At 38.2% G+C, this 12,813-nt stretch overlaps 1 protein-coding gene across 5 annotated transcripts in view; it reads left to right on the plus strand.

The window, feature by feature from the left end:
• The window catches only part of GRID1 (glutamate ionotropic receptor delta type subunit 1), a 941,602-nt gene that overhangs the window by 902,397 nt on the left and 26,392 nt on the right, over positions 1–12,813 (plus strand). For 4 of the 5 annotated variants that reach the window (XM_018558342.1, XM_018558343.1, XM_018558345.1 and 1 more), the window contains 2 exons: positions 7,355–7,521; positions 10,223–10,463. In XM_018558342.1, coding sequence (XP_018413844.1) covers positions 7,355–7,521; positions 10,223–10,463 — 408 coding nt within the window. Of the gene's footprint in view, positions 1–7,354; positions 7,522–10,222; positions 10,495–12,813 lie in introns of all 5 variants that reach the window. The other variant, XM_018558346.1, reaches the window with a different exon arrangement.

Raw genomic sequence — 12,813 nt, forward strand, 5'->3', positions numbered from 1 at the left:
TGTCCCGCGGTCGAACAGACCGCGGACATCCCATAATGTTCGGCGTTCGGCGAACGCTAGAACATGCTGTGTTCGAGTCGAACATAGGTTCGACTCGAACGTGCAGCCCATCCCTAATATTAACCCCGATTTCTCAGCCACTGGAGATATCCTTCTATACGAAATTATACTGATCTGCTGACAGTTGTTGTTAAATTTTTTGGTTTTATTTTTGCTTTGCCCAAAAAGATAGTGACAAATGCGTCCAGCCGTTTTATAATATACCTTGTTACATTGAGAGACTACTGAGTCTGCACTTGATTCTATCCATCGTGGACCCACCCACAACACAGTGACAGGACAGGAGATGGCTTCCACTCCTCTCACCTTCTCTGTCGTCACCTCCAGCCTGGATGCATAAAGGACAACATCGGTACCGCTGACATCGCGGCGGATCCAAAGCTACACAATACTTAGGTAGATACTCTTGTTTGACAAGTGGTAAGAGATTAGCTTACTATCTATATTGGGGAAGTGTTTTTCTTGCATAGTGCATTCAGTGTTTTCATTGGTGTAGTATAGAGTAGGTGATTGGTGAATATTATTATTATTATTATTTAAATTGCAAGCCCCTGAGGGCTTGCAATTTAAAAGAGAAGTGATACATGAGGAGGTAGCTGAGTGGGGATGAATTGTTTGAGAACGTGATGGTTGAGTGGTTAGGTTAAGGTGGGATAGGCTTCCCTGAAGAGATGAGTCTTAAGGGATTGCCTAAAGGCAGTCAGAATGGGAGATAGATGGACAGGTTGGGGTTCCAAAGGATGGGAGAGACTCTAGTGAAGTCCTGGAGGTGAGCATGGGAGGAGTTGATGAGAGAGTTGGACAGCAGAAGGTCTTTTGAAGAGCGGAGGGGACGGTTAGGGTGATAATTTGAGACCAGGTTTGAGATATAGCCAGGGGCAGATTTGTGGATGGTGTTGTCCTTGTCATTTGTCATTGTTAATATTTTTAATTTTATCCTTTGGGCTATTGGAAGCCAGTGCAGGGATCGGCAGAGGGGGGTTGCAGACACTGAGCGGTTGGTTAGGTGAATGAGTCTGGCAGCTGTATTCATGATAGACTGAAGGGGGAAAGCCTGTGTAGAGGGAGCTGCAATACGCAAGACAAGAGATAATGGATGAGTAGCTTTGTGGTTTCATTGGTGAGGAAGGTGCGTATTTTGAGGGCAGGGACTCATGTGCAGTATGTAAAACACAGCATAACTTGTTGGTGCTATATAAATACCAATAATATATTATGAAACTTGAACTCCATCTAGTAAATATTTCTGTGCGAGTCTATAAAATACTAGCTCTGAGGGAAGCTCCCCTGAAGCGTGTCAGCTAGTCGGTCTTCTCTGGGACCTGCTCTGCATCCTATTTCTCATTTCATTATACTTTTATGTGAGTAGTTTTTTATGCCATTTTTTTAAATTACTCTATTTAATAAATGTTATTACACTAGGAGCAGATGCTGTTTGTTTTATTTGTTTTACATGTCATGTGAGGATAATTCCCTGTGGCCTTAAGGATGCCAGCCTTTTCCTCCAAGGTTTGGTGAATAATCTTTGTGCTGGTGTCAGTTGAGCACTGTGGTGTACATTTTTTTCTATCCTCTAGATATTTGAGACAATAAAATCTGCAAAAGAAGATTGGCAAAGTAGAAGTCTTTTTTTTTTCAGTCACCGTTGGTGAGTAACTAGGAGGTCCCATTAAAATACAGTAGTTCCTTAAGCTGGCCTTACACTAGTAGATTTATGATGAACATTCATAAGAAAGATCTTTTTTTATCATCCAATAATGTCATCAGGCACTTGACGAATGTCGATTGAAATTTTGTTTGATTCTAACATTCAATTTTGTAATTAGTTTCCTGAATGAAAACTACATTCACTGTTCCATCCTGCTCCTTCACGTTTTTCATCACTACGGTCATAATTGATCAACCAATTAATCGTCATTAACGCACCAATTAACAGAAATTCAAAAGAAGGTTCTTTCATATGAAAGTTCATTCAAAAATTTAAGCAGTGTATGGCCAGCTTTAGTGAGTTACTGAATCTGAAAGGGCAAGCAGTTAGTAAAGCCAGAAATGATCTGCATTTCTTCTGGCTCAGTGACTGACTTGTGAATCCACAGCATTCACATGACAGGGACGTTTATATCAGCAGTGAGAATACTCTTATTTCTGCCATAAAAGTTTTCTGTAAACTGTCAATTAGTACTCTAGCTTTAAACAACTCCTGTTTGATTAACTGATTTTGAATTAATTAATGACTTGCAGGTTTAATATTAACTCTTCACACTCTTCTATACAAGTCGTCTAAATCGGGTTTGGGATTTTTATAAGTAAAATCATTTCTTTCCAATTGCTGTTATTTACAATATAGTACTTCAAAGTGAACAGCCGAGTTACTGCAGAACATGCATGACAAAAAAAATATACAGTATTCTTTCACAAAACTACATTAATTTATACTATGAGGGAAGATCAGCTAAACTCAAGAAATACAAATTACTGCTGGACAGTGAATGAGCATTCACTGTAAGTGTTTTTAGACTCTAAACAGTAGACCCTTTTGCTTTCTTCTTATCTGATCAAGACCAGAATTTCACACACTGTTTACTTTTGGCTTTGTTTATGAATTGCCAAGAAACGCATACTCTTGAAACAAAAAAAAAACACTTCTACTTATCCAGGAAAACTGCAATGTGCTTAGACTTAGGTCAGAGGCTCTAGACCCTTTCCACTGTGATCTTGCTTACCAAGCTCTGGCAGCCTTCTTTGCACACAAGATAAATATTTTATGGATTGTGTCATACAACATGTTGTTGTGCCATCTGCAAAATTCAAAATGGTACTTGCAATCCCAATACTGAACCTTAGGGGTATACTACTTGAGTCTATTTAGACTAAAAATCTAATTTTTTTGTAAGATTTTTTGCTTATACTGTCTTGCTCTTTGACACTAGTACTAGTTCTCATATATATTTATCTGTAGTCTTTTATTCTTTTCACCCACAATAATAAAAGGTATAGTGTATTTACATTGGTTGGTTACATGGTTGGTTTGACACAATCTGGGAGGAAATTTTGTGAAAAAAAAATGTTACCTTCAGCAATAAGAATTTAGGAGAGAGCAAGTTGACCGGGGGGCTTGAAGTTGCCACAGCATTTAAGAACTTGCAAATTCAGACCTTACATGCAATTTGTAATGATAATTTATTGTACGTTTATACATGTTCACCCTTTTGCCGTGACATCAGTACTGCTAAACTAGTCAATATCAGCAACATTAAAAAAAATTACACTAAACTCAGGAATTAAGTCTTAAAAATGCACTCAAGTACCCTTTTAACAAAAATGTATCTTATTTGTGTATCACTCAGCTGTAGATCTTCAAATCATCTCTGAATTTGTGCTGACACATCACTTCTGTAAGGTGGCTTCTTTTGTTACCCTTGGTCCCTGTAAGTGTTGTAGCCACTGTTCCAAGCTCGCTCCTGTGATAGACTATAACTTCAATATAAATCAGCTAACTATAGATGTTTCTGTTACATCTTTTGTATGAAAATATCATACAATGCATAGTCATGGCTTACACTCGTATTACTGTGAAGTGAGAATTTACATTTAACAGTTAACTTCCCTTAAGCCATGTATCATGAGCAGTAGTATAGTTTGTTTATATACTGCCGCCTTGTGGTCATTTTGGTTATTGCATCTTTTCTGTGTTCCCTCCCATTTTATGATGCATTTCCCCTTCCTTATTGCTTGTCTTTATGGTATCAAAATGTCTCCTTGGCTCATGTTAATATGCTCACATGGGGGAAACATTGCCATCTTTGACCTGCAAATACAGTCTTTTCAATCATCTGCTACATCCTGTTGTCTGCTGTAACCTGCTGCATTCAATAAAGATCTTTGTGGATAAAAAGGTATTTGATGAGCTCAGCTATCCGAGAAAGACTGTCTGTGGTCATAGTTTCTGCTTATATAAGCCAGGCATAGAGGTCCCTCCAAGGGATAAATCACCAATACAACGGTTGGAGTCAGAATAATACATAAGATTGGGAGTGAGCTTGGGGAGCGGTGGCGACAACACAGACAGGGACCATGGGAACAAAAGTAGAAAACCTCCAGATGGAATGACAATGTTGGAACATATTTAGAGACTATTTGAGCTCTACAGCCGAGTGATACGCAAATAAGCTAAATTATTGTTAATAGGGTACTTGAATGCATTTTTAGGACTTAACCTCAGAGTATAGTGTAATTTTACAATCTCTTGTTGTTATCATTGTCTTAGCCTATGCAACTTTTTTGATTTTTGTGTGGTGCTGTAGCTCTACATTCTCATTAATCATCGGGGCCCACAAAGCCCTCACATAATTCATATCTTAGTTTGAGCACCATAGCTATTCTCACCTGTAATGCCCAAGAACCATATCATTCTCCTTTGACAAGATGGTCTTTTCTGCCTATTCACTTGCAGATCTTTTTTAACACAATGACAGCAGTACAGTAAAAATAAACACACCAGATGTTTAAAAAATACTTTAATTGAAAAAAAAACACAACAAAATGTTTGACAATTCCTTTATTAAGAAAAAAAATCCCAAAAATTGATCCAACATTGTAATCCAGGGGTCATTCACGACGTCCAGTGTTGTCCACAATGACATTGACTCATCAAAATAAAAAAAAAACGTCCATCCAACTGCACATGACCTACTCCCGCTGCAGAATGAAGAATCTGCAAGATTAGGGCAAAATATAAACAATTAGATGGAGCTAGTGAGATCACCACTAGCTCCGCCTAACTGTTTACATTTGTCCGCCACCTGCCAGAGTCTTTCCGAAGGTCCTGGCCAAATCAATACAACTGGGCGGAGCCAGCTGAGGTCTTACTAGGGGGCTCCGCCCAGTTGTCATTTGCAGGGAAAACAGTCTGCTGGAAATTTTTGGCAGACTGTTCTCCATGCTTAAGCTGTGACTATGGTTCAGCCGAGCCGAAGTATATGAGTTCAGCTCAGCTAAGCCGTTCACCTGCCTTCGGCTGCTGTACAGGCTATTGTGAATAACCCGTACAGCAGCCCTTTGGTTCGACTGAAATAAAGGCCTCTGGTGGCCGAAGTGAGCAGAACGATCAGCTGAAGCTACGGCTAGATTATTTGGCTCTATTTGTGAATAACCTACCAAGTCTTTGAGCAAGCATGCAAACCAGAAGTTTTGTTCACACTCTAACCTCAGTTGTTGCATGTTTGTTTCAGGTCAGTTGACAAGTAAGTACAGAAGCCAGAGAGCCAATAAATTAGCATATTTAGGTCAGCACACAGGCTTTGAATTTTCCTTGGTGCATGTTTCTAATATGAAATATAAAGCCTTTAGTTTAATTCCCTTTTAGAATATCATATCTTCTGATTTTTGTTTGTGTATATTTTGCATGTATGTTTTTGTATTAAATTCCATAGAAAAAAGTTCCTAGTTGCATTAAAACTTAAAAACACATTGTTACGGGTGTGTTCAAGCTATTACCTTTATGTATATAATTAGTGCTTGCAAAATAAACATTCATTCTGTTGGAACATTGAACAACAAAGTGTTTTATATATGCTAATTTTATAATAATGCCTTCTCTCATAGGAACTATGTACACGGTAGTTTAGCAATAATTTTCCTTTAATGTCAGTTGCCCAGCAAATTCTTTATGAAGTAATAGGAACTGCATATAGAGAATAAGCCTGTTTAATTCAGTGTGGGTTTTTTTCCACACTTTGTTTGGAACAGCTTCTCTGGTTTGATAAAGCAGCCTATACCTTCATATAATTCATGCCACTGCTGATGGATTCATGTTCATGCATTATTTATGCAAATGTACAGCAAAGAAAGCCAGGGCCTGTAAATTCACATTCTTTTGTACTTAATCCTTCAGCCATCTGTTGCTTTGTACTCATTATTTATCACACAGATATGAAAAAAATAATTCTCTGATAAATTCATGATTTCTTTCCAAAGACAGTTGATCAGCACTGAAAGAACTCCTTGTAAAGTTTAATTGTTGCAAGAAGTGGCTGTAACAGTGGTGTATGTTTTCAGATGTACCAGTAGTAAATGGACATGAGGCAGGGTACATACCTTGAAAATTGCAGCCTTCCGGGTTCTACACCTTTGCTGAAAGAGAACCAGTCACCACTGTTGCACTTTCAAAATGCCAGTGTGAACTGCATGTAGTTAATCACTGAGTACCACTAATGTGCTTTAAGCAAAGCTTATTTTCAGAAGGGCCTTTTTAAAAAGACTAACAAGATAAAATGAGTATCCCATAAAATAATAAAACAAGCTGTTGCTGCAATATTCAGCTCCAATATGGAGATTCTCACAGCAGGACCTTTTCTGCCACTATATGTTCTCAGTCTGATGACCAGCATCATTCAACCCACTCCTAGACCAACCCTTGTGCTTTCTCCTCCTGTCAGCATGCTTCTTGTCAGTACAGAGTCTTCCTCTCACATTCCAGCTCTGATATACAGAGACTGCAAGAGGGTGATATCAATGTGTGATGATATGCAGTTTGGATCCTACCGTGCTGTCAAAAAGATGTGATGATACCACTCTAAGCCTCACCATGCCCAGTGATTTTCCAGCTCGGGAGACAACAATCTAAGGACAGCAGGGTGATGGTCAAAAGGGATGTTTAACTCCACAGTTAACCCTTTACACAGAATAATAGCTGTCACCACATGTTTTGATGGAAACAGGCACCGTTCCCAGCAAATGCTTTTACAATTCAAAATGTAAGCAATGGCTGTAATGCCCACTGTCCCTTCAGACAGGAATTTAACAGGTTTTACAAAATGGTAGCACTTTTCACAGAGACAAGGATACTTAAGTTCTTATTTAGAGAGTAAAGATAAGCTTAATGATTTTAAGAGATTGTTTTTATTTAAAAAAAATGTTGCAGAAAATATACCAAAAAATATGTTACATAACAGAGAGACAAAAAATACAACAGTAAAATTAAAAGGGAATAAAAGTACTTAGCAAAGTTCTGAGTTCTATGCATTATGAATCAGCTTTTTGTGGGCCCACTAGGGGGTGTGGATTATTGTGGGTATTGAAATTAGTTTTATATAGATACCAGACTTGACATGTCACAGGTCCATTAAATTTGGAACCTAACTTTACTGTGAGGGTCATACACAGTAGAACTTACCTTTCTGCTTATCTTTTTAATTTAAATTTCTTATTGTTTAATAATTTATCTTCTTAATATTTTAAACACAATATGCTTTCAGTCCTTATTTAATGTTTTTACAATTTTTTTTTCTTTCAGGCAAAGAAAGGAAACTACGCATTCTTATGGGATGTGACAGTTGTAGAGTATGCAGCTCTAACAGATGATGAATGCTCTGTGACTGTCATCGGAAACAGCATTAGTAGCAAAGGCTACGGAATAGCACTCCAGCATGGCAGCCCATACAGAGATATTTTCTCCCAGAGGTAATGCCAGCCTGCTTCCATTTGTTCTCCAGTTAACCTATTTTGTACTGTAATAAAGTAGCTGATGCTTCATTGTGACAGCAGTGCACATATTTTCAACATGTGTAAGTGTGAAAGGTGACTTTAGGACTGTGTAAGGCCAACATCAGTGTGCCTTTTATGTCTACACTTTATTACATTTAAATACCCACCAGAGAAAGTGTAAAGTTGACATCAAGATATAAGTAAAACTAAAGCTACATGTCTGTGCAAATGTGTATTTTATGTTATCTCTTGCAGATTACTGCATTTTGCTGATGGTAATTATAATAATCTATATTCTTGTTAAATCTTAGCTTGTTTAGCACTGTGCAAAAATGTACTGGATGCATGGGCCAAAGTGTTAGAGGACCTGAACTGTGGAAGTTGTGTCCAAAAAGGCAAACAGAGGGCAAAGGAAAAGTAATGAGTATTGCCTGTGGTCTCACTGCAGCTGACCTTTTCTCCATTAGATCTACATTGCCGTGTTCCATCTTGGTAAAGGAGCAGGGCTTTGCCTCCTTATGTCATAGCTGCCCCACCCATGAATGGAGGATGAATATTCTTCAAGCAGCAGCACAGATAGCACAATTACACTAAATGGAAGAGGCAGTTGTAGGGAAATCTTTGAAAAGTCAAACAATGAGAAAAAGGTACAATTGGAATATTGGTGCTATGAATGACTTGAAAATCCCTTAACCTAAAAAGAAGCAGGGAGAGCACTGCAGGTTCCCAGCTACGGGATCGTCATGGCTTATCCAGTATTGAACTTTTTCACTATTTACAAATCAGGCACTTTATCACCTCCATGGTCAGTGTCCATCCCGTTCGGACGCCTCTTACGCCCTATGAACGCATATGCTCTGACTCTCCACATACCAGGGGGATGATCTCTGTGTTTTACACTCTCCTCCTGACTAAATCTTCTCGTCCCTTCTCATCCCATGTTAAATGGAATCAAGATTTAGGGCTGACCCTGGAACTTGTTCAATGATCTCAAAGTGTTTGTGAAAATTCCCTGATTCTTAAGGCCGATACCGACCCTTTACATTTGCAGCGGCTGTCTGAATTCCTGCGCTTGTGGGGACCTCAGCAGCCTGTTGGGGACCTGCAAGTAGCTGTCCATGGCAGTGCCAATCTGGTTCTATGTCTCCTCCATCTCAGCGAAGGCACAGCCATGGACAGCACCACACACTGCACAGTACAGCCCCGGACACCGACACTCTCCACAGCATAGGCACTGCCTGCAGAGCCCTGCAGGAAACCACATGTCGTCCAGGTGAGATTGGCACACAGCCTGGTGAGATGAATTATGTTCTGGGACATGTATCCTGCTCTGGGGACATGTATTCTGCTCTGGGGACATGTATTTTGCTCTGGTGATATCTGTATTTATCCCTGGTGAGAAACTGCCATAAAATCATTAGTCTGTATTGTTTTTAGAAAAAATGTCACATGTCCCTTTAAGAAAAAGTATTGTTAATTGGTATCGGCAAGCACCTAAGGGAAATTACTTGTACTTGGTCTTAAAAAAGTGGCATTGGGACATCCCTATTAACATTTGTCTGCAATTTTCCTGGTGTGATGCATCAGAAAAACTTAAAGGAGTGGGTTCAAGCCATTTTTTCCCTTGAAATTTGATACAGTAATTAATTTGCTAAACCTATGTTGCATGCTTTGATTTATATATGCATAAAATAGAATTACTATGGTGATAGTGCAACAATAATGGTTTATTATTATTCATAGTCTGTTTTATAAGCATTGTTAACTTCATGGCCAACTTCAGAAAACAATTTGACAATTATTATTAGTTTATTTTCTTATTTTCTCACTTTGTTGTTGCTTTGGTTATCCTCCTTTTTACCACCTTTTACTGTAATTGTACTTCATGACTTTTGCTTAAACAAGCCAGATGACACAAGATCACACTGGTTAAAAATGGCATTGAAATGTCAAAGATGCATTTAGTTTGGTAAAGGCAAGTAATGTCTAGCAGAGTTGTTCAAGCTTAAAAGAAGGTCAAGTTTGAATGTTTGTCACCTGCTAGTCCAAATGCATGGTCAGAGCTATTATATACTGTACTGGATGTGGAGAGAATTGGGTAGACATAAACATTTTGTTTATTTTTACAAACTACATCTTGTGCAGGTCTTCTCTTACAGGATGCTCAAAACTGATATTTCTTCTAAGTTGATGCTGTAATTTTGCATTACCCTTCTCCTTCGTTATATTGGGCACTATAGCGGTGAGGTCTTTCCACTTAAAGTGACACTAAACTCAGGAGTAAAACTTTAAAAATGAATCCAACTGTTAACAAAAATGTATCTTATTTGTGTATGACTTGGCTGTAGAACCTTAAATCATCCCTGAGTTGGTGCTGACACTGTCCTTCCTTATGGAGGGTGGGTACTTTTGTTCCCTATGGTCCCTGTGTGTGATATAAAAGAGTAATTGCTCCAAGCTTGCTCCCATGATGGACTACAATCTCACGTTTTTAGTTTACTAATTTGTACAGAGATTGTAATTCACCTACGTTATAGTACGATTTTATCTTTGTGATGTATATGATATTGAGCTACAGACATTGAGCTTATAAGTCAAGACTTGCTGCCTATGCCAGAGCCCAAAAAACAGTAAGCTATATTTATAGAAAACATACTTTTTCTCTCTTGTTTTTCAGAATTTTAGAGTTTCAAGAAACAGGTTATTTGGATGTTTTGAAACAGAAGTGGTGGCCACGGATGGGGCGCTGTGACTTAAACAGTCATAACGATGCACAAACGGATGGGAAGGCACTAAAGCTGCACAGTTTTGCTGGAGTGTTCTGCATCTTGGCAATTGGATTACTGCTTGCTTGCCTGGTGGCTGCCCTCGAATTATGGTGGAACAGCAACCGCTGTCGGCAGGAGTCACCAAAAGAGGTCCATAACTACTATTCTTATTATATAAAAGGTATTTTAGGGACATGCATCATTGGAAGCAATAACCCAATGAGTAGATTTAGTTATGCAATGACAACCTACAGCACATTTATGATGGGTCTATTGACCATTGTTACAGAATAAGTTCTATTTATGCACCAATAATGCATGTCCCAACACAGCTACAGTGCTGTGACAGTGACACATGCAAAGGTGTATCTGTTTCATAATCAGAAGTGTAAGCAGATTCATAATTCACTTCCCGTCTTCAAAATGATAAATTGTTTAACGTGTTCTGGTCCAGTGTACACCTCAAAAAACCTGTCAGGATCAACATGAGTTATAGACAGTGTAACAGTGATCCATGTAAACATTTTGAAGTCACTGCCTTAACTTCATTGTCTTTTCTGAGTATCTGCATTCAGAGATAGTTTAGTGAACGTTAAGTTACTCAAAGTATACTGCAATTAGCAAAAAAAAGTTATTTGGTATAAATACAATCCTAATGTGGCCATTATGGAGGTTTTGTGTTGCTTAAAAATAGGAGATAATTGGGGCTCTAAAGAATTTCATTTTGCACTGCTTAAAAGCAGAACAAGGCGAAAAACTAATAAAACGGGAAAAGAAAACCCATTGTGAGCACAGCAATGCTGAATGTTGTCATGCATAAAGCAAACATCCATTTCCATCAATTAAACTTCTTAACAAGCTAACCTTTCAGAGATTTTCTTTTGTTCACCAGATGTCTCTAAACAAAACATTAACATTCAAATGAAGACAATGTTTGAGAAGCCTGTGCATGTAAAATATTTGTTTTTTTTTCTTCTATTTATATAAATAAGCAATGCCGTTGGCATTGTGATCAAAATTGTCTTTAATGCCTTAAATTTCATTTGATTGTTGCCATTTTGATGAGATCTAGGATGATCTAAAACATGTTTGTGTCCTGTCCTATTAGACTCTATTGTTTATATGGTAGGATAATATGATTTGGTAAGCTAGCGAACATTCACATCAGTCCCAAGAAGTGGAACTTAAACTATTCTTACCCAAGCAGCACCCGTTCGGAGGAATCTTTTAGAAAATACAATTAAACTGTCAATTTACCATGCACTCAAATAGTAAATGTACCCATGCAAAGAATCATTGGTGTCAGACAATCTGGATTTTTTTTTCTGCAGTTTCTGACAATCTAACCATGTATGAAGGAAATATTATCACACCAGATCATCCACAGCTGCATGGGTTTTGATCAGATAGGTGTAAAAATGTTAAGCAATCTCCTTTTCATTTTTGCCAATTGAGCAGAGATAAGCTACAGCTACAAATATCCTGTATGAGCATATCATTTGATGTGCTCTGTTCATTGAAGACTTACCTTAAGTTAAAAAAAGACATTCTGAAGGTTTGATTGAGTGTAAGAAAATAAAAGTTTCAAGGTTCCATTCATACGATCCCTTCCATAAACAAATTGCTGCATTTTAACAGGTTGGCTAGAGCGTTGCAGCAGCTCTGGCAGTCTGCATTGTATTGCACACTGCCTTAGCTGTCACTGTTAACGTTTTTGTTAACTTTCTGTTATGTCCAATGTGTACAGCTATGACCTTCAGTGCCAGTGTGCTGCAAAAAATGGAGCATGTTTGCATTTTTCCACAGCGCAATACCCATCATACCCATCATACCCATATTGTGTTGTAAATTACACCGATAGAAAACAGTTGTTTTCTATATGTCCTTATGGTGACCTGTGTTGATCCAGTGCAGTAAAACTCGGGTCACCACAATATGTGTGAAAAGGCCCTTAGTGTATGACTACCTGAAAGTAATATGCAAACAAGAGGAGCATATTCAGTTATAGTGATGACATCTTTGGATTTGAACTTAGGAATTCAGTGCTACAAAGGAGCAATGATAATTATATTGTCATATGACCAGTGTTCTACCATGCTACCTTTTTTGCTCATCCAACATATAGATATATTCACCTAACCTGGTCACCCTCTTTATGAAGCTTTCCAACTGTATCTAACTTAAGATGTCAATAAAGTGTATGTATGGGCAAAATACATTTTAAAAAATGACTTCTCTGTAATACATACACTTTTCCCCATGTTTTATCCCTTTAAAAACCATGCAAGTACAGAAAAATACCTAGTGGTGTGCCAAAATGCTTTTAGCTCCTTTTTCCTGTTGTGGGCTGACAACACACATGATTTTTGTGGATTAAGTGATGTACACCCCCCGGTTGTCTTTTGCTATGCTATTAAAACAATTCCCCTGATTATTCTCCACAACATGAAGACTAAATGATCTGTGGTCCAAGATACAACTAGGAGGGCTAATTAGGCTC

The sequence above is a fragment of the Nanorana parkeri genome, unplaced genomic scaffold (assembly GCF_000935625.1).
Source record: "Nanorana parkeri isolate BGI_ZX_2015 unplaced genomic scaffold, ASM93562v1 scaffold333, whole genome shotgun sequence".
Taxonomy (NCBI): domain Eukaryota; kingdom Metazoa; phylum Chordata; class Amphibia; order Anura; family Dicroglossidae; genus Nanorana; species Nanorana parkeri.